General features: G+C 55.6%; 1 protein-coding gene across 4 annotated transcripts in view; it reads right to left on the bottom strand.

The window, feature by feature from the left end:
* PCSK6 (proprotein convertase subtilisin/kexin type 6) overlaps positions 1 to 22039 on the bottom strand; it is a 47919-nt gene extending 25880 nt beyond the window's left edge. The window contains exons 1-4 of one of the 4 annotated variants that reach the window (XM_061999085.1): positions 21929 to 22039; positions 7519 to 7623; positions 902 to 994; positions 124 to 267 (exon numbers count right to left, since the gene is read on the bottom strand). In XM_061999085.1, coding sequence (XP_061855069.1) covers positions 124 to 267; positions 902 to 994; positions 7519 to 7530 — 249 coding nt within the window. In that variant the 5' untranslated portion in view covers positions 7531 to 7623; positions 21929 to 22039. Of the gene's footprint in view, positions 1 to 123; positions 268 to 901; positions 995 to 7518; positions 7624 to 13924; positions 14092 to 21928 lie in introns of those variants that run through there. The other 3 variants (XM_061999088.1, XM_061999086.1, XM_061999087.1) reach the window with 3 other exon arrangements.

The following is a 22039-nucleotide window of genomic DNA, read 5'->3' as shown; positions in this document are numbered from 1 at the left end:
TATTTTCCCTTAGGAAAAAACACCCTCCTTCTAATCTGCCAATGCACAGACTGAAGCTGTATTTATAAGCTGCCATTCTCCATCAATCAATCCATCCCCCAGCCCATCCAGCCCCCAGCTCACATAGTTCTGCAGGAGGTCGGGGTGGTTTCGCTCTATGCCGTCATCGAGGATGGTGACCACCACATTTTTGCCACTGTAACCTCTCTGCCAGGCTGCCAGGACATTCATCTCCGACCTGCAGCGACTGCTTTTATCTCCACAGTGCTATGGGGAAGGGAAACACAGCTGCAAAAGGGCTGCCAACCCTGTTTTGGCCCATCTGAGTGAGCAGCTGGGCTGGGAGCCCATTTAATCAAGCAGAAAATGTCTTTACAGCCCACCCCCCTGTCACATAACTCTTAGATTTGTTAGAACTTTACTCCACTGATCAAACATAATTGTAGATTTGTTAGAACTTCACTGATCAAAGCCATCCAGCAGCAGTTAATCCAGATAATGTTATCTCCCTGGTCCTCTTTTCCTCTTCCATTTCAAATACTGTGGGCTCTTCAGGTTTCAAGTGCTCATTTCCTTCCTGGGCTTAATTTTCAATGAATTTCCCTGTCAAATACCAATCAATGAGGCAGGCAGGAGGAAAAAAATGATAGTGTAAATAGATGGTTGCAGCTCTGGGATGGTCAAAATGCAGCAGTGCTGCTCCCAGACCATAACAAGGGGCTGCTAATGATGGTGAAACCCTTCAGACTCTCCTGTGTATTCATTTATGACTGCAAAATCGTGCTGCTGAGCACATTTGCTGATATTAAGGTGTTTTGTTAGTGGCCGGGCTAACATTGATGGTGCTTACAAGTAAATTAACCCTCCTCCCTGCCCCATAAAGCAGCAGGGAGATACCCACCAGGTACCACATGTTGGGCCACACCGGGTCGTTGAAGGGCAGGGCCTGGCGCTTCACCCGCCGCTTCACCTCCTGCTGCTGCAGCCACTCCACCTGCAAGCACAGGCACGGGTCAGCATGGCCCATGGCACACAGCCTGGCATCACCCACGGGCACAGAGCTCAGTATCAGCTGTGTGTGCAAAGCCTGGCATCACCTACAGGCACAGAGCTCAGTATCGCCCACGAGCACAGAGCTCTGCATCACCTGTGTGTGCAGAGCCTGACATCACCCATGGGCACAGAGCTCAGCATCACCTGTGTGTGCAGAGCCTGACATCACCCATGGGCACAGAGCTCAGCATCACCTGTGTGTGCAGAGCCTGACATCACCCATGGGCACAGAGCTCAGCATCACCTGTGTGTGCAGAGCCTGACATCACCCACGGGCACAGAGCTCTGCATCACCTGTGTGTGCAGAGCCTGACATCACCCACGGGCACAGAGCTCAGCATCACCTGTGTGTGCAGAGCCTGACATCACCCACGGGCACAGAGCTCAGCATCACCTGTGTGTGCAGAGCCTGACATCACCCACGGGCACAGAGCTCAGCATCACCTGTGTGTGCAGAGCCTGACATCACCCATGGGCACAGAGCTCAGCATCACCTGTGTGTGCAGAGCCTGACATCACCCACGGGCACAGAGCTCAGCATCACCTGTGTGTGCAGAGCCTGGCATCACCCACGGGCACAGAGCTCAGCATCACCTGTGTGTGCAGAGCCTGACATCACCCACGGGCACAGAGCTCAGCATCACCTGTGTGCGCAGAGCCTGCCATCACCCACGGGCACAGAGCTCAGCATCACCTGTGTGTGCAGAGCCTGGCATCACCCATGGGCACAGAGCTCAGCATCACCTGTGTGCGCAGAGCCTGGCATCACCCATGGGCACAGAGCTCAGCATCACCTGTGTGTGCAGAGCCTGACATCACCCATGGGCACAGAGCTCAGCATCACCTGTGTGTGCAGAGCCTGACATCACCCATGGGCACAGAGCTCAGCATCACCTGTGTGTGCAGAGCCTGACATCACCCATGGGCACAGAGCTCTGCATCACCTGTGTGTGCAGAGCCTGACATCACCCATGGGCACAGAGCTCTGCATCACCTGTGTGTGCAGAGCCTGACATCACCCATGGGCACAGAGCTCTGCATCACCTGTGTGTGCAGAGCCTGACATCACCCATGGGCACAGAGCTCTGCATCACCTGTGTGTGCAGAGCCTGACATCACCCATGGGCACAGAGCTCTGCATCACCTGTGTGTGCAGAGCCTGACATCACCCATGGGCACAGAGCTCTGCATCACCTGTGTGTGCAGAGCCTGACATCACCCATGGGCACAGAGCTCAGCATCACCTGTGTGTGCAGAGCCTGGCATCACCCATGGGCACAGAACCAGGAATCACCTGTGGATGCAGAGCTCAGGATACATTGCCTGTGGGTTCACAGCTAGGAATTGCTTGTGGGCACAGAGCTTGGTATCATCCATGGGTGCAGAGCTTGGCAACACTCATAGACAGAGAGTCCATCATTGCCCATGGATGCAGAGCCCAGCATCACCCATGGACCAGGAATTGCCTGTGGATGCAGAGCCTGGCATTGCCCATGGGTGCAGAGCAAGGAATCACTCATGGACACAGAGCCTGGCATCACCCACAGGCACAGAACCAGGAATAGCCTGTGGGCACAGAGCTCAGCATTGCCCATGGGCACAGAGCCAGGTGTTGCATGTGGGCACAGAGCCCAGCACCACTCGTGGATCCAGAGCCTGGCATTGCCCATGGGCACAGAGTCAGGAATTGTCCACAGAAGCAAAGCCTGGCATTGCCTGTGGACACAGATCCTAGCGATGCCTGTGGATGCAGAGCTTGGCATCACCCATAGGCACAGAGACAAGGATCATCCATGAGCGCAGAACCAAGAATCACCTATGGATGCAGAGCCCGGCACTGCCCACAGACACAAAGCCTGGCATCACCCAGAGGTGCAGGCTGCCATCACTCACCAAGATGAGGTGCAGGACTCTGAGCTGCTGTCATCTGGGCCCATCTTGGCATCCCCCTGAGCTCTGTGCTTCTTCCCATTACCCTGGCACAGCTGCTGCTGAGCCAGCAGCTCTGTTTGGGGGCACAGCCAATGGATGGATGGATGGAAGGAGGAGTGGAAGGAGGGATGGAAGGAGGGATGGATGGTTGGATGGAAGGAGGGATGGATGGTTGGATGGCCAGCCAGACAGGCTGAGCTCAGCTCTCCATGGCCCTGAGCCAGGGATCACGTTCCTCTCCCGTTGCAGCAAAACCCCTGAGCAGGACTAACGTCAGCTCCAGGCATGTGCCCAAACCCCCTGGGTTAGAGCAGCATTGAAGCACATGCTGAAGCCTCATGGGAAGGCAAAACACATATTTCAGTGCTTAGTCAAAGTGTTGGAGGAGACTCAGGTGCTTGGCTTTGTTTTGGGGCTGATGGTTCCTCCCTGGCTGAGCAGCAGCTCAGCCTTGAGACATCACCACCCGGATCCAGAGCTGCTCATCCTTCCAATTCCTCTCCTCTTGATAAAATAACAACACTGGGGCTTCACCCAAGCACAGCATATTTCCCAAAGTTACAGAGGGGAGGCTGAGGTGAGACAGGAGCACTCTGCAACTGCCTGACAGGAGGCTGCAGGGAGCTGGGGGTCCGGCTCTGCTCTCCAGTAATGAATGACAGGACAAATGGGCTCAAGTTGCCCCAGGGGAGGTTGAGATTGGAGCTGAGGCAGAACTATTTCCCTGAGAGGGGTGTCAGCCCCTGTGCCAGGCTGCCCAGGGAGCTGGGGGAGTGCCCAGCCCTGGAGGGATCCCAAAGTCATGGAGCTGAGGTGCTGAGGGCCAGGGGTTAGTGCTGGGCTGGGCAGGGTGAGGGCAGGGCTGGGACTCCAGCAGCTTCAAGGGCTTTCCCAACCCAAATGACTCTGTGATTCTCTGACTACTCCCAGGTCCCAAAGCCTGCTGAATGTCACCAGGCCACTTCTCCTGTAGCCCTGGAGAAGTATTTCCCCATCCCTCAAGGCCCCTCCCAGGCAAGACGAGGCAGAGCCATTTGTGGTCCCGCTGCTATTGAGGGAAGGATGTCTTCAAGGGCTTTTCCAACCAAACTGATTCTCTGACTCCAGCTGGCTGTGGCAGCTCCCAGGGGACGTGGTTGGCTCCAGAGAGGCATTTCTGGCTCTGGCTGTGGGTGAGGTGGCCTTGGGAGACGAGGTGGCCTTGGGGGCCGAGCGCTCTGACATTTGTTTGCTCTGCAGCAGGGCAGGACACACGAAGAGATCAAACGGGAAAGCAGCAGGAAAAGGCTGGGATTGGGAAACAGCCGTGTTTACCCACGTCACTGCCTAAGGTGGCTGCTTGGGAGCAGCCCTGCTCAGCATTTGGCCCCTCCCCGGACCATTTACTGCTCACACAAGAGATTCTCCTTCAGCACGGAGATGAAACCCAAGTTTATTGAAAATAGTTGTCAAAATAAGTTCTAGATGAAATCTCCCCACGTGCTCATGCTGAGGGGAGAAGGGAGGCACCAGCTGATGAGCTGGGAGGGCTCTGCAGCACATTCCTCCTCAACAGACACTTTCTTTCCCGGGGCTCAGGGGGTGTTCAGGGAGCAGCAGAGCTGCTCGTGGGGATGTCTCTATTCTTGTGAAGGTTTTGTAATGAAAAAGATCTAAAATGCAAGCTTTTGTTGGGCTCAGGGATGCGAAACCGTTGGCTGAAACCAGTCCATCTTGTATGGTTTATGACTTGGATGGAGGTGCTGAGCAGAAACCCAACAGCTTCCAGCCTGGAGCTTGGTTTGGAAACCAGGATGTTTGAAGTTATAAAAAAACCCCTCAACTGTTGAAAGGAGGGGGGGAAAAAAATCTCCATTTCATTTAAAAATGAGTTTCCATGCTGCCTTGGCTGATGACAGCATGCTGCTTTGCTTCCACAACAATGGATTTAAGCGTTGGAAGCAAAAATACAACTTCATGGTCTGCTTAAAAAGATAAATAACCACATTTCATCGATGCTGTGGCCCAAATACTCTGTGTTTCTCCTTAAAGCAGCACTCCTTGGCTGTATTACCATGGGGCTTCCTGCCTCAGCCACAGCTACCACCTTCCCCTGCAGCACTGCTGGATGCAGGGAGGATGGGAGATGTGGGATTCCACAGGGTTTTGCCTCACAGGGATGTCTTCACCCGCTGCCCATCGACCCCAGCGCTGCCCGGCAGGAGTCGATGGAGGAGTCTGGTGTGGACATGGAGCAACTGGCAGCTTCCCAGCATTGATTTTAGAGGGGGTGGTGTTACTAAATCAATGCAGCTGCTGTGAGAAGACAAGGGGTGAGCAGGAAGGAGCCTGGGGCAGCCCTGCAATAACTCCATGTGGCTTGTGAACCTCAGAGTGACTTCCATTGCTCATGTGGGCTAGGGGAACAGCTTCTCGGAAGTTAAACATGAACTAGAAATGTCTTTTTGCCACTAGAAATGGTCAAAACTGTTACAACACAGTCCTGAGCTGGAGGGAGAGTCCCAGCTTCATCCCTGCAAACCCTAATTAGTACTAACGAGGCGATGACTGGTATTTTCAGTGAGTGATGCCCAGCCCCATGGTAGTTCCAGCACGGTACCCAGCACAGGAGAGGATGCAACTCCCTTTGCAGCTCCAGTAAATTGATAGCTTGTCTTGTTGCAATAGATGTGCAGGAATTAAAGCAGAGATCCAGGACAAACCAGATGGCTCCAGCATGTGTTTGCCATAAAGCACAGCAGAAATCATTTAGGTGGGGTCGGTTTTGCTATGGTGGCCAGAGGCACAGGGACTGAGGCTGGGACATCCTCTGATGAGCAGTAAGAGACTGGAACAGTGAGGCTGAAGGCTCAAGCACTAGGAGGGCCAACAGGAACATCTCAGCAAGCTGCAAGTGGAGTCCATAAGCAGGATAGCACAGCACAGCTCTGCCTCCCACTGCCCCTCCATGACTCTTACCCTCACTACCAGGATCTGCACCCAAAACTGCTGGAGTTGCTACATCCCCCCCTCCCTTTCCATCACCTCTCACATTGCTCAGCTCCTGTCAGACCCAAACAGAGCAGCCACTGCCTGCGGGGGGGCATCTCTGGGAGCAGTGTAGTCTCATAGGGACCATGACCCTGGGTGCTGCCCTGTGTTTGCTGGGTCTCCCCCTCCCCAGCCACCCACGTCCTCAGGACACAGGGTTTGGCCACAGTTCTCTTGCCAGGACCTGGCCCTCATGTTGCCCCACCAACTAGAGCAAACTGATATATAATGGAGCTGGAAACAATAGCCCCTGGAAGGCACAAACCACCCAACATCTGCAAATACTCGGATCTGCTGCTGCTTTGGGATTTTTTTGTAAGGTTTGTCACCATCTTTGCCATTCCAGCTCCCTTTTCCTCCTGCCTGCAGGTGATGTTTTCCTAAGCCTCTGCCATCCAAATGCAGACACATCTCCAAAACCATTTGCAAATGTGCATGGGAAAAGGCAGAGACAACACATGCCAAGAGGGTCTTGAACTGCCAGTGATAAGGAAGGATTTAGAGAATGGGAACTAATTGCTCTGGCTTGTAGTCCAAACAGCAAGGTGAGGTAAATGTTAACAGGACTAAGGGCCAATTGATTTGGTTTGCATTATAACTAGACCCATTTAAATGGAGGCATTTCAATTGCAGAGCTGAATCCATCATTTGCTGGCGTGCCAGTGCACCTCCCTGAGGGCAAACAGCTTTAATTAAAGCCCAAAATGCTTCCAGGGCACCCTCCCCTGCTCCCCTCCCCTGAGGTTTCCCCCACTGGCAACGCAGCCACCCGTGTGCTTCCTAAAACTGTGCCACTGACCTTGTCCAAATATTTAACAATACTAATTGCCAGGGGTGGCTGTGCATTGGTGCAGGCTCCAGCAGTGTGGGTACCTTCACCACAATGGCTCTGTTCTACACTTATTTCTCTCTCTCCCCTCAAAAACTAGACCCACCCCCACATATTAACCCATCCCTTGCTGTACAGAAGTAGCACTTTGCAGGGCCCAGGTGCTGGGAGGAGGAAAGCTGAGACAGAGCCACCACCCTGAGGGCTCACCCAGGCCTGGCTTGTCCCTCTTTGCCTTCCTCCCCCTCCCCATCCCACTCCTTTCGTCAATTCAAAATCCCTTTGGATGCTTGCTCTAGGAAAAAGCAATGCAGAGCCCCTGCCAAGGATTTCACACATAGCAACCATTGAGGCAGCAAGTGTTGTGGCAACTGGATCAACACCCCGAGCATGCAACAGCCTTTCTATCCTGGAAGGCTTGTTTCCTCCCTTTTCTTCCTCCTGGCCTTCAGGCAGATGTTAGTGTTTAGGCACTTCGAAGCATTTTGCATCACTGCTCATGTACCCATGGCCAGTGAGTCAGCCCCTGCGTGCACAGGGCTGTGCTTCAAGGATAACATGTCACTGCAAGATGCTTGGGCTCAGGCTTGACCCAGATCAAGGCAACAGGCTCCTCTGGGGAGTGGGGGAGAGCAGGGACCCCCACCCCAGTGACCCCTCCAGGAGCCCCATACCTTGGGGTCCATGCGGAGGAAGTTGTGTGGTCCCCGGCTGCTCAGCGTCGAGCGCTTGAACGTCTTGCTGTGGTGAAAGTGGTAGTAGTCCTCCAAGCTTCCAATCTGCAAGATAGAGAAGATTTTACACTTAGGTTTTCTCATCATTCCCCCTCATTCTGCTGCTGCCACCATCCCTTTGTGCATTGGTGCAGCTGCACCTCACATCACAAACCCAAACCACCCTCCTCAAAAGGAGGAGATGCAGGATGCTGGCACACTAACCCCCCTGCCAGCACTCTGGCAAACAGTGCTGGGGGCTGGATGCTGCACAGGCACAACACAGCCCAGAAACCTATATTTTTTGACTGAATTTTCATCCATTAAATGCATCTTTGCAAACTGCTTCTCATCAAGCTGAAATAATGAGCTAAAAAATGAACTCGGCAGCTGTGACGGAGCTGGGGGAGCTGTGCCTCAGCCTGCTGCTGCTTTTCCCCACCCAAAAAGAGGAGGTGAATGTGATCCCTGCTAGACTGGGATGGTCCTGGGAAGTGTGGGATAGAAGTGTGTTTAGCCTGGAGTCAGGGCTGGCAGCAGGAGGAGTCAAAAAACCCAAATATCTCCAAGCAAAGCAACCATCCCTCCCCAAGGGATGTGTAACACATGTCTCAGCTGAGAGCTCCTTCCCAGCAGTAAGTGCAGCCCAGGAGGGAGCTGGCAACCCCATTGGCTCCTTTCAGCTCAAAGAAGCCTCACACTTCTCTTTTACAAGTTTTTGCCCTTTTTTTCCTCCCCTCACACAGAGCTGAAATGTCCCTTATTTGCAGGAAAACACTGTGCCAGTCATCTTGCCAAGCCCCAGGGCAGCTGTGTTGCCTCCAGCACTCCCACCCTGGCAGCTGGGGACACTGGAACTCCTCTTTTTCCATCCCAAAAGCATGGATAAAGTCCTGGGGCTATGCAAGGAGCTGGGCAATGGCAGGCACTAGAGGTGATGAGCATCCCACAGGGATTCACAGCCTTAAGGATAGGAATGACCCAAAAGCTTCAACACTTCCTGGCATGTGGCTCCCAGGTGACACCATTTCACTACAAATTGGGTCTCTGCTATAAACTCCCTTTTCTTTGAAGTTGCTTTCCCCCAAAACAAACCCTGTCTCATGGCCAGAAGCCAGTGGCAGTCCATGCTACCAGCCCCCATCTGCAAGCCTGCAGCCAGGGTGACATCCCTGAGGCCATGTGTGACCCAGGGGCCAGGGGGGAGCAAAAAAACTGGTTTGTCCAGACCAGATGCTGAAGCACTCGATGTCTATTTACATCTTTATCACCCTTAAGACCTTGAGATGTGCCAGTGCCTCTTGCAAGCATTAAATATTGAATTAGTTTTGTTCTGCCTTTTATGCCAGGATGTCATTTCACCCACTTCAACTGCCATTTGGGTGACTTTTGTTTGTTTCCATCCAAGTTTGTTTAACCTCACCTCCTACTTCTTTGCATTACAGCATTTCCTTTGACATGACGAGCAAAGGGGTTGTGCACTCAATCTGCATTTGGCTTTTAAAGCTCCCTCCTTGAAACCCACACTTAGGGAAGAAGGGAAGGTGCTCCAGCCTCCCCATGCTTTAGGGAAGCCTTCTGTGAGGCTCTTGCTCACCCTGCCTTTTGCTCACTCAGCCTGGAAATCCTGATCTCAAATCCAGGTGGTTCAGCTCCACATCTGTCACCTCAACCTGCAGTTTGCAGGTTTATAACATCCAGTCGATTCTCACCCTTGGTCCGTCCAGCATTCCTTGTAACAGGATCATGCTCTACAAACAAGCATTCACTGAAGAAGCATCTCTGTTCCCCACTAGTGCAGGCACAGGGTGTTTCAGAAATGAATGCAAGATGTCCGTGGGATGCAAACCAAAGGGGATGGGAAGGGAGCTGACCCCATCTCAGGCTTTGGGCATACAGGGCCAAAACAGCAGAAGCACCCTGTGCCCCAAGTTCTTTGTCCTCTTGGGATTTATGGAAGGGAAAAGAAGAAAACCTTCTCCTGTTGGGGCTAACTCAAGAAGAAGAAGCTTCTCCTGTTGGGGCTAACTCGAAAGCCAGGCTGGCTCTGTGCAGAGGCTGCATCCCGTGACCTCCAAAGGCTTCCATCCCCCTAAGCTGCTCTAGGGAGAAAAATTCAAATATGCCCTTTTTTGTAGACAATGAGAGAGCATTTGTTCTCCTCCTTCAGGTCAGGCAGCTCAGTGAGGGCTCTGCACTGCAATGCAGCCCCCAGAGACGGCACATGGGTTGGGTTTTTCCTTGTGTGCAGCACCAGCCTCGTGGCCACAGTGATGGAGACCAGAGCTCTCCAGAGGCGTGTAGCAGGACCTGGCCAAGGGCTGATCCTTCCTGGCCACCTAGACAAGCAATCACACCCACAGAATCACAGAATCTTAAGGGTTAGAAGGGACCTCAAAAGCTCATCCAGTGCCACCCCCCTGCCAGAGCAGGGCCACCTAGAGTAGGTCACACAGGAACTCGTCCAGCTGGGTTTTGAATGTCTGCTGAGAAGGAGACTCCACAGCCCATCTGGGCAGCCCCTTCCAGTGCTCCCTCACCTCAACAGGGAACAAGTTTTGCCTTGTGTTTCTTTGGAACCTCTTCTGCTCCAGCTTGTACTCATTGCCCCTTGTCCTGTCGTTGGCCATCACTGAGCACAGCCTGGCTCCAGCCTCCTGACATCTGCCCTTTATGGATTTGTAAACATCAATGAGGTCACTGCTCAGTCTCCTCCAAGCTGCAGAGCCCCAGCTCCCTCAGCCTTTCATCACAAGGGAGATGCTCCACTCCATCATCTGTGTGGCCCTGTGCTGAGCTCTCTCCAGCAGCTCCCTGTCCTTCTTGAACTGACGGGCCCAGAACTGGACACAATATTCCAGATGTGGTCTCACGAGGGCAGAGCAGAGGGGGAGCAGAACCTCTCTCCACCTACTGCCCACAGCTCCTCTGAAAGCTCCCAGCTCCACCACAGAGGAGACAATCCAGGTTGCCACCAACTGTGGCTACAAAGCCCACCTACCTGAAGCCCCAGAGACCATGCCAAGCTCATTCCCTTCCCAAGTGCATTTACAACTCTCAACCTTGATGGGTTTTGGGGGGGGGGAGTTTTGACATCTAACTTCTGCAGAGAACAACCTCGGGAGGTTTTCATCCCAAAAGGATCGATTTTCATTTTCCCAATTGATTTTCAGTTTTGGGTTGAAGTTTCAGAGGAAAGGTAAGACTTTTCTCTCTTTTTTTGGAGGCAACTTGAGTTTGTACATCAACAACAAACCAACATGAGGTGGTTTTCTTCCCTCGTTAAAAGAGGCAGCTGAGCCAGAACGTAAACACCTTTTGCACCCTGCAATGCACCTGGGACGGAACAACCCCCTGCACCAGGACAGGCAGGGGGTGACCTGCTGGAGAGCAGCTCCAGGAGAGACACCTGGGAGTGCAGGTTGAGAACAAACTACACAAGCAGCAACATGCCCTCGTGGGCAAGAAGCCAGTGGCATCCAGGGGGCATCAAGAATGTGGGCAGTAGGTCGAGGGAGGTTCTTCTCCCCCTCTGCTCTGCCCTGCTGAGGCCTCATCTGGAGTCCTGTGTCCAGTTCTGGGCTCCCCAGCTCAAGAGGGACAGGGAGCTGCTGGAGAGAGAGGCACTGGAACATCTCTGTGAGGAGGAAAAGCTGCAGGACCTGGGCCTGGAGAAGAGAAGGCTGAGTGGGGATCTCATCAACACTTACAAGTACCTAAAGGGTGGGTGTCAGGATGGGGTGACACTTTTCTCTGTGGTGTCCAGAGACGGGACAAGGGGTGATGGGCACAAGCTGCAACACAAAAAGCCCCACTTTAAACACATAGAGAAAGTCCTTTGGTGCTGAGGTGAGGGAGCCCTGGCCCAGCCTGCCCAGGGAGGGTGTGGAGGCTCCTTCTCGGGAGGTTTCCAAACCCACCTGGACACGTTCCTGTGTGACCTGATCAAGGGGAACCTGCTTTAGCAGGGGCTGGGGCTGGAGCAGCTCTGCAGGGCCCTTCCAACCCCCACCATGCTGGGATTCTATTAATCCAGGAAAGCTCCAATTCCAGCCTAAAATGAACCCTGCCTGCCTCCTGCACTGCAGATGGGTCTGCTGAGGACGTCCAAGCCCTCACAAACTTACAGCATTGGACAACACACACGGAAAAATCCCTCCAAAGTCTGTTACTGGGATAGGAACAGGCTCCTGGGACAGCAGCAGAGGCTCTGCCCGGGGCACTGGCACTGGCACAGCCCCATGGTGTCCTCAGCCAGGGCCTGTCCTGGCTCAGCAAGGTAAACAAAGCCCGGGGGGGGGGGAGGAAGGAGCAGGTATTGGGGGGTGTAAAAGCTTTTCCTTTTGTTTAATTGTTTGCTTCACTTAGCTAGAAGTTGACGCAAATGATTTCCCAAGGGAAATGTCAGGCTGCTGTGACCCAGGTGGTTTCATGGGTGCAGGGGTTGGGCACAGGAATGTCTGGGGACAGCAGATACCTGTGTGTGCAAACCTCAGCCATGCTTTTCCCAGCCAGGAACATGTCAGGAGACCCTGGCATTGCATCTAGGAGATAAAAGAGGTCACCAGCCACCAGTGCAGGGCTGAACATCCCTTACACCCAGCTCGGTCCCTCTGTGACCATCCCCATCTCCTCGTGGCAGGGTGATATGCCCCTGGCAGGGTTTTCCTGTAGGATCAGCCCATCCCTGGGAGGGCACATCTCCCTGGGGACAGTGCCATCCCCAGCAGCTCCACAAGCAGAGGATGCAGCAGGAGAAGCTGGGGATGCTCGCAGGGCTGAGCACACCATGACCCCCAAGCACAAGGCAGCAAACACCCAGGAGCTCATGCACGCAGAGAAAGTGATTCCCTCGGGGTTTGGCCCTGGATAAGCTCCTGTGGGAAAAGGAGTTGGAGAGCTGAGGGCAAGGAGCTGAGAGCAGCTGGGGAAGCCCCAGCGGTGCACAGAGCTCCCAGCAGCAGAGGGAAAGGCGGGAGCCAGGAACACCCTGATGCAACCACAGAAATATTTCCCTTGCTCTCCAGCCTGCGCCGGGCTGCACCGGGAAAGGGCTCAGGGAGGAGGGAGGGATGCTCCGGAGGGGCCACGTCGTGTCCACCAGCCAAATGCTTCCCGCATCACGGGGACGAGCCTGGGGAAGCTGAGATGCCAGCAGGGAGCAGAAGCTTCAGCGGGGAAGGGACACGGCGAAATCCCAAACCAGGAGCTGATGCAAATCAGTGAAGGCTGATGCAAATCGGGAGAGTGGGAAGCTCAGTCAAGATCTCTGGCTCAACAAGGATAAACACCGAAAAGCCCTTTGGGTTGCACAACCGCATTCACCCGGCTCTGTGATAAAGGCATTGACTAATCCAAGTGATTTTTCTCCTCGGTGGGACAAGAGCCGAGCACAGCAGGTAGGAGACAGACGTGAGAGGTTCTCCTGCACTCACTGTCCCTGATTCAGCCTCCCCCCATCCCCCCCCACAACCCCGCACCGCGAGAATTTGTTTACGCAGCACTCCGTGACTTTAATTACACTTAAAAGCAGGGTTGCGATATAAAGCAAGGTTATAATTTATAGCCCAGGAGACACCTTGAGCAGGAAAGCGCCCTGAAGTGCCACCCAGCACAGCGCTGAGCAGCCGGGAGCCAGCGACTCCGGGGCACGCTGCGAGGACACCGGCCCACGGCCGCGCTTACAGAGGATGAAAGGATTGAGAGGGGAAAAAAAAGAGCTGCTGTGCTGAAAGTCGCCTTTCAGCCCTCCGTGTGCTGCGGGGGATTGAGAGCAAAAAGTTCTTCGTGTTCCCAAAATCTCCCAAGAAATCCGGGCCAGAGAGTCCAAAGTTTGGTAAATCCACAAATGCGACTTTCGGGGATGGAAGGATTCGAGCAAACACCCCGCATCGCGCCGGGGAGGGAGCGGGCGGTGCGGGGCCACGGCACCCCGAGAAGCGGGGGGGGAGGAGAACGAGGCTGGGGGGTGTCCGCCAGCACGGCTGCACCGTCCTCATCCCGAGCGCTGCGGGCCGTCCCCGCGGCTCATTTCCCGGTCCTGGGACTCCAGCATCACCCCAGCAGCCCCGCGGCACCCTCGGCAGCTCCCTGGCACTGGGACCCACCGTGCGGGACCCCCGGCAGCTTCCCGCTGCCAGAACTCCGGCTGCAGGCCCCCCAGCAGCTCCCCGCTCCCGGGATCCCCGTCAGGCTCCCGGCGCTGCAACCCCCGGCACCCATCTCTGCGGGACCCCCGGCACTTCTGCGGGACCCCCGGCACCTCTGCGGGACCCCGCGCCGTCGCAGCCCCCCGGCACCTCCCGCTGCTCGGGACCCTCCGCAGGCTGCGTCCCCCTGTCCCCGCAGCGCCCCCGCAGCCCCTTACCTGCCCCAGGCTGATGTAGCCGTACTCGGCGGCCAGCCGGGCGGCCTCGGCGGGCCCCCCCCGCACCCGCACGGCCCAGTGGTTGGTGTAGAGGGTGCGGGGGGGCTCTGCCGCGGCTCCCCGCCCGCGCAGGGCCAGCGGCAGGGCCAGCGCCAGCAGGCAGAGGCGGGCGGGCGCCGGGGCGGCCGCGCTGCCCGGGCCGGGGCCGCTTGCGCCGGGCATGCTGAGCTCCGCGGGGCCGAGCTGGGCGGAGCGGGGAGCTGCGCCTTTTAAAGCGGCCCCGGAGCCCGGCGGGGGCGGGGGGATGCTCCGGGGAGGAGGGGGGGGGGGAGCAGGAGCGGGGAGCAGGCGGAGGCGGCGGGGAGGGCCCGGCCGGGCGGCAGCGCGCACGGGGAGGCTGCCGGGCACCCCTCCTGCGCCCCTTCCCCCTGTGCCGCCGGGCATCCCTCCTGCCAGCCCTCCGGCCCGCCTGCGTGCCCGCTGCCGCTGCCCGGAGCAGCCCGCGCGCACCCCTGCACAGCCCCGCTGCGTGCCTCGGGGCAGCCCCCCGGGCAGCTCCTCGCGTGTCCCTGCATCTCCCCTGCACCCCCTAGTCCCTGTCTTCCCTCTCTGTGTCTCCAGACAACCCCCTGCATGCCGCGGTGCAGCTCCCTGGAAGATCCCCTGCACCCAGACACCCCCCTGTACCCCCTGCATTCTCCCTCTGTGCCTCGGTTCTGCTGCCCAGACAGCCCCCTCCATCCCTCTGCATGCCACGGCACTGTGCTCTGGGTTTCCTCCTGCACCTCCCTGCGTCCCCCCCCGGGCATCTCCCCTGCACCCCCCCCGGCAGCCCCTCCTGCTGCCTCCCAGCTCTGCTCCCCCTGTATTCCCCAGATAGACCCCCAACACCCCCCTGCATACCCTCAGCCAGCCCCTCATGCATACCCCATCTCCGTTCCCCCTGTACCCCTCTGCACAGCCAGCCTGCCTGCCCACCTCTGCAGCACCCTGGTACTTACCCCTGGGCATCCTGCCAGCATCACCCCACCCCCCATTCCGCCTGAGCATCTCCCCTGCACCCCCTCCACTGGCCCCATAGCCCCAGGCATTCTCCTGCACCCCTAGGCAAACCTCAGCCAGCTCCCACGGGCTCAGAGGGTCTGGCAGGTGGGGAGAATCTTGGGGCAGGACTCTTGGGCAAGTATGACCGTGGCAGGCATGAGGGGTACCATTGGCAGCCCACAGGCTCTGTTTGGGGCATGGCAGAAAGCTCTGGGGATATTAGAAAATGAGCTTTGTGAGGGAGAAGGCAGCAGTGGCACACACAAAGGACAGGCTCAGGAGCGGGTCAATGATGCTCTGTTCCACAGCCCTCCCTGCCAGCACGGGCAGAGGCCCTGCAGAAAGCTGGCAACTGCCCGAAATGGAGCAGTGTTTCATTTGCATGGCTCTGGAGCTTCACCTGCAACACATTGGAGCATCCACTGCATCAGAGCAGCTTCAGAAATGCCTCCCTGCAGCCCAGGGCTCGCAGGGCCACAGTGATGAGATGCGTCAGGCACTGAGGCTGCAACCATGGCTGGCCTTGGGGCAGCTGTGATTCCCAAAGTGGAGGTGTCCTCTGTTTTCCAGGCCTTCAACAGATTTGAGAGGTATTTGGGGCACAAGCCCTGTCTGCCAACCAAAATGCTTACAAGATACCCTTGCAGCTCCCCCAGCCTCATCCATCTAAAGCCAAATGTCTTCCCAAGCCCCAAACAGCTTTTTAAAAGCTAAGTGCAGCCTCTGGGTGAGGGAGCATCCAGAAGGTGATGGCAGCAGCAGGGAGGGGGCATGGCGTGGGTGAAGAGTCACTGAGTACATCCTACATCCCATCACCAGAGCCAGAAGAGAAAATCATGGTCTCATCACCATCACTTTGTGACATTGAGCTAGTGACAGCTGGAATTAATAGGAAAGTTCCCCCTAGCTCAGAGGCAAGATTAAACCAAAGGAAATTTATGGGGAGACTGTTCTGCATCAGAAAGGGCCAAAGTCCTCCAGCACCCCCTGCACTGGGCTGGGGCTGGTCTGCAAATACACAGGCAAGAGCAGACTTGTCCTGTGGCGTTAGAAATAGCAGCAAAATGGGGATTGGGGAGAGTTTCTGTGTGCAAACAGAGCACATTGTGCTGGCACTGGGGAGAGGACAATTTGCTGCCGTGGGCAGAGGGGAGCTTGGTGACACTGTGCTCACCATAAGCTGAGGCATGTGGAAACCGCTGTGGGTATCAGTCATGGCATGTGGGGAAGGCCAAGGGCATCCTGGATTGTGTCAGAAAGAGTGTGACCAGCAGGACCAGAGCAGGGATTGTCCCCCTGTGCTGGGCCCTGGGGAGGCTGCAGCTCCAGGGCTGTGCTCAGTGCTGGGCCCCTCACTCACTGCCACAGGGACACTGAGGGGCTGCAGCGTGGCCAGAGCCGGGCACAGAGCTGAGGAAGGGGCTGGAGCACAAGTGTACTGGGGAGGGGCTGAGGGAATGGGGGTGTTGAGCCTGGAGAAGAGGAGGCTGAGGGGAGACAGAAGCACTCTCTGACACTCCCTGACAGGAGGCTGCAGGGAGATGGGGGCTGGGCTCTGCTCCCCAGTAATGAATGACAGGACAAGAGGAAACGGGCTCGAGTTGCCCCAGAGGAGGCTGAGATTGGAGCTGAGGCAGAACTGTTTCCCTGAGAGGGGTGTCAGCCCCTGTGCCAGGCTGCCCAGGGAGCTGGGGAGTGCCCAGCCCTGGAGGGATCCCAAAGCCGTGGAGCTGAGGTGCTGAGGGCCGTGGGTTAGTGCTGGGCTGGGCAGGGTAAGGGCAGGGCTGGGACTGCAGGAGCTTAAAAGTCTTTTCCAACCAAAGTGATTCTGTGGTGCTGAAGCCATTTGCTTGTGTGAGGGCTCATCATCCCACACATCCCTGCAGGGCTGCCCCATGCACTGCCCAGACAGGAGCAATGAGTTCACACACGGCCATTTCTTCTGATGAAGCAGTGAAGGATGATTTCCAGTAGTACAAGCACACTGCAAATCCAGTCCCTGTTTCCCATTTGGTTTATGGGCTTTTCCTCAAGTTTCCCATCAGTTGGGGTTCGTGAGGTGGCTGACCAAGGCTGGAGGGTGCTCTGGGTGTGTGTGATGCACGTCAAGAGAGATGCAGCAGGACAGAGCCTGAGGAAAGGGAAGGACAGACAGAACAAACCCCTTCACTTTGGTCTCTCAACATCCACCTCACTCTGCCAGGAAAGGTCTGTGGAGGCTGCAAAGCAGGGAAGAAATATCACTGGAGGAGGAGGCTCTGGCAGTGGCATGGAAGGTTTAGCATTTGATGGTGGGAAAAAGCTGATGGCAGAGAGTGGAGATGGGAAAGGGGTTGCCTGGGAGGGGGATGCAAAACCCCGCAGCCTCTGTGTTAGCTGATGAAAAATGGACAAAGCCCAGGAGTGTCTTTGCATCCTCTTGCAACAGCCCTGCAGGCAGCAAAACCCAGCAGCATGCTGCATCCCAAACCGTCCATCCCAGGGAATGGTTCTTGTCCATGATTTAACCTTGTGCCCTGTCATGGGTCTGGCAGTACCAGGCAAGGGGAGAGGGGGGGCAGAGCCTTACCCAAACACCAACTGCAACGCTGGGCCCCATGTTTTGCTGCTCCCTGCTCCTCACATCGCTCCCACTCCCTCTCTCACTGGCACCATTTTGAGACTCAAGTGTATCCCTTTACGTCCCAGGTGGCAATTTTCCCAGCCTAGCCTGTGGGTTTTACCAGGAGTGTCAGGGAAACCAGACTTTGGCCCCACAAGCTTTGCAAAGCAAGTAGCCTGAGGCAGGGGCTGCCTTTGAGCTCTTTCCCTGGGGTTACTTGAAACCCCAGAGGCGCAGGGTGACGCAGGAAACCATGTGAGGTTAAACAGAAGCTGCTGCAAAGTGGGCATGGAGAGAGGTGCTGCTGAAGCACTAGCACTCAAACCCTGCCCAATGAGGTTTAGAATCATCCTGGCAGGTTTATATCTGCCTGTGAATTACAGTTACAATCCCACCACAGTGCCACACAGACCGCTCCGTACGGCGATGAGGCTGCAGCGAAGGGGTTTTAGGAGGACGGATCCGGGAAGAGCAGAGGAGAACGTGATTTAAATCCTGCTGCTTTGAAAGCTGAGCCCTCCTGCATCTTTTTAAAGCAAGTTCAGAAAAGGAAAGTGCAAATAAAGCACCTAAAAGCTGCTATTTTTTGCAGGAGTGGGATGACAGGGCTGGTGCTGGGCTGCCCGCCCCGGGCACAGGGACGGTCACCCCATCCCTCTGGCTGCGGGGCAGGGAGAGGGAGCAGGGCAGCAGGGGCTGTGCTTCTAAGAGCTGAAGGGCAAGAAGTCAAGCAAACAAAAGCCATTTTGCAAACACACAGGGCCTGGAGGTGCTTCTGGGGTGCCAGGATGGGGCAGCCACTCAGCTCAACCAGACCCCAGCGTTGCCAGCAGGAACTGCCCAGTGAAACCCCCCCAGGGCCCCGGGCATGGGAACTGGGGTTTTATCCTTTCTATGCTGAAGGCCTGTTGATGTGGAGATTACAGCAAAAAAATCAGGTTAAACCCCATTTATCTGCCCTGAGCAGAGCCCTTGTGCATGTCCCAGGGACATGCAGAGGGGTGAGCGGGGTCATTGCCATGCTGGTGGCTGCAAACCTGCCACAGCCAGAGAGTCCAGCAAAGCCCAACCAGGCAGCTGCACTCGGTGGCTAATAAAGGGCACATGGTAATTAAAGCTGCACACCTGGAAATAGCTCTTTCTGTAGCTCCCAGGCTTAACCAAATGAGGGAAATTTGCACTGGCATAATTAAAGTGATGTGCTTCACGGTCTCCTCTGCGCTGGGGAGTTATTTTGCAGCTCAACTCTTTACTCTGCAGTGAAAGCCCATCAGGAAAACCCCTGTCTGGCTCTGGCCCCTGTGCAGCTCCAGCACTGCCAAACCTGCCTTCTCTCTATCATGGTGCCCATTAGCAGCAGCTCATTAATACCGATTCATTAACACCAGCCTTCAATCTGGTCCCAATGCCTCCAGCATCCTCAGGCAGCCACCCCAGCTGGCTCCCAGCTCACGTGGCAGGGACAGTGGCAAAGCACTGGCTGAGAGCTCCCACCCAGGGATCTGTGAATCCAAAGGAGAAATCAGTATTTTTTGCATTTCTATTGACACTTTTCAATCTCTTTTTCTCCTTCTTTCTTCCCCCTCTGCTTGTCCTTTCAGCTGTTAAAACAACCGCAGACTCAGGAGCCACCAGATGCTTTGTGTTTGCTTTGTACTCATGGTGAAATCTTGCACCCAAATGAGCTGCCCCTGGAGCTTCCCAGAATCACAGAAGCTTAAAGGTTGGAAGGGACTCAGCAGAAGAGATTTGGAGCTGCCATGGAGTGGGGACCCCAGGGCTGCCACGACACAGCAGCCCAAGGGCACTGGCAGTGACACCACTGCCCAAGCCCTGGGGCAACTCCCAGCAGATTTTGTGCTCCATGGCAAAATAGTGCCCCTGCTTTTTTCTTTTTTCCCTTTCCTTCCTAAATCTGGATTAAGCAGTTTTTGGACCAAAAAAAGGTGACGTTAAATGGGATGGAGAAGAAGGAAGGGATGAGGTGGAGGAAGGAGATGAGAGGCAGCTTCACACCCGGTGGCCCAACAACCCAGGGAGGGGGAAACTCATTTCAAAGCTCTTGGAACACCCATTTGAGCCATTTCTGATCCCTGGCACTTCCCAGTGAGAAATGGGGAGAATTACAGAGAAAAAAAGGGCTCCTGCCAGGGTGGAAGAGCTCAAAACCATGGGGATGACCAACAAGAGACATACTAATGGATTTCTACCACCCAGCATCTCTTCCAAACGCTGAAGACAGCAGCAAAGAGGATTTAAATTGGTGATTAGAGAGGCCACTGGGCTGTGATGTTACACTGTGGGTACAGAGAGCAGAGCATCCTCAGCACTGAAGGGGTTTTGCTCTAATTAGACCAACATCTGTCCAGCAACAGTCACTGTGCTGCTCCGGGTTGGGTTGGAGATTTCCCACAGGCTCCTCCTGCCTCACTGTTCTCCAATTTCAGAGAGATCTGGGGATTTTTGTTTCCTATCTGATCTATTCTTTCTCTCCAGAAAGGTTAAATCTTGATTGTCAGGAGCTACTGTTAACAGGAAGATTTCCCAGCCTAGTGAAAAATCATGTCATCATGGTAAGAATGCTGGTAATAGAATACAAAAAGAAAGGGCCCACAATGGGCTCAGGCCTGTAGAAGTAGCCAAAAGATGGATCTGGAAGTTTAGAAACAACGTACAAGGGAACAGACACAGATTTTTTTGTCACCCATCTCAAATAGATTTGGGTTTTTCTTTTCTTGGAAGTTTGGGCAAGGAAGGAGATGCCCAAGTGAGGAATAATAGGATGAGAAAATGCTCCAGCTCCTGCTGCATCCCTGTGGGGCTGCACTGGGATTGTCCTGGCTCCTACCTGCTGTGTTTTGGGATATTGAGGGTGCAGGAGGGCTTATCCCCAAGGAGAGAGTGCTGGGATGGGGAGAGGACTCTGAGGGTGCCTGTGAGGTAAGAATCCCTCCTCCTCTTCCTCTCCAGGACCCTACCACCGTCCTGCTTCATCCCAGAGCACTGTCTCAGGGAGAAGTATCAGAGCCATGAGGCAGTTGGTAATAAACCCAGGGCCAACCCAAGCCCAGCCCTGCAACAGCAGGTTTTGGAAGAGCCGGTTCCGCCAGCGCCGTGCCAGGGCCGTGTCGTCACCCTCGGGGGGAGGATGTTTCACCTCCCTCCTGCTGAGGGAAGCACAATCATCACTGTTAGGATGGCAGCTTCAGAGCTGAAATCAGCCTGAAAATCAGACTCCCATGAGGGCTGTCACCAGAGAGGGCTGGCTGCCATGGCTTGGTCAAATCAAACACAACTTGGCTACTTCATCCTCGAGCTGGGTGATGTCCCCAAAGACCTGCTGTAACCATCCCAGGATGAGTCCCCCCCAGCAGAACACTGCTGCACCTAAGCAAATGCCAGGAGGGAGAAGGTGAGCTGCAGGGAGAGAGATGAGCTCAGGAGCAAAAAGATTCAAAGATCAAACCAGCAGCAATGTCAAAATAAACCCCAGCAGCACAGGGAAAACCCAGCCTGGCCTGGCTGAGGCTGTCATTTATGCCAATTAAAAAGAAAACCCACCCAAATTGGCATGGCAAGAAGGAACACTGCGTGGTATTTCCTGACAAGGGCGTGGGGAGCATCCTTGGAAGGCTTTTCCTGCATAATGTGCGTGCTGTTTCCAGAAAACTAAAGTTTGCTGTGACCCACCTGCCCTGGAAAAAAGCAGCTATTTAGGGCTTTAGCATGGTCAGCTCAGAGCCAGGGGCTGGGTCTGCCCTGGCTGCAGAGCAGCTGGCACCTTCAGCAGCCTCTGGGCTTTGGCTGTTTACCTGCAGCTCTTTAATTGCTGAGAAAATACCTCAGGGCAGGAAAAAAACAAAGCGGGAGAGCTGCCCAAGCACCAAGTGCTCCCAGTTAAAGATGTTTCCCTCCCAGCTTTTGGTTGATGGCTGGTAGTTCCCCTGCCAGCACCTCGTGTCCCCATGGCAATGCTGGGACAGGACCAAGAGGGGCGCTTCTGCTTCAGCGCCTCAGCTTTGGGGCTATTTCGGTGCCAGGCGGGCATTTGGGGTTCAGAGCCTGGCGGGCAGCAGCTTTGGGGTTTGCCGGTGAAATGGCTGCGGAGGAGAGGGCGGGTGCAGCCCGAGGGGCTGCGCGGGGGCTGCGCTGCCGCTGCCCTGGGAAGGGACGCGTTTCGGGGGGAAGGAGGCGCCCCGCGGGTCAGAGTCAGCGTGTCCCCGCAGCCCCTGGCAAGTCGGGGCCGGGACTCCCCCGCATCGCCGGGGCAGCCCGTGCTGGAGCCTCACCGAGGGCGTTCCGGGAGCTCTCAGCAGCGTAGTAGGACTTGACAAAGCCAAATCTCCGAGTGCCCTTACCTTTGGCGTGGTATTTCAAAGGGGGGAGCGTGGAAAACAAACCCAAAGCCACAGCTTGGGTGGGTTTTCTTTCGCCGGCGGTCTTTGCGGGGCGAGACCGTTGCCGGTGTT

Source organism: Colius striatus, chromosome 7 (assembly GCF_028858725.1).
Source record: "Colius striatus isolate bColStr4 chromosome 7, bColStr4.1.hap1, whole genome shotgun sequence".
NCBI classification, from domain to species: domain Eukaryota; kingdom Metazoa; phylum Chordata; class Aves; order Coliiformes; family Coliidae; genus Colius; species Colius striatus.
Note: the sequence above shows the minus strand (reverse complement) of the source record. Positions and strands in the feature narration are given on the sequence as shown.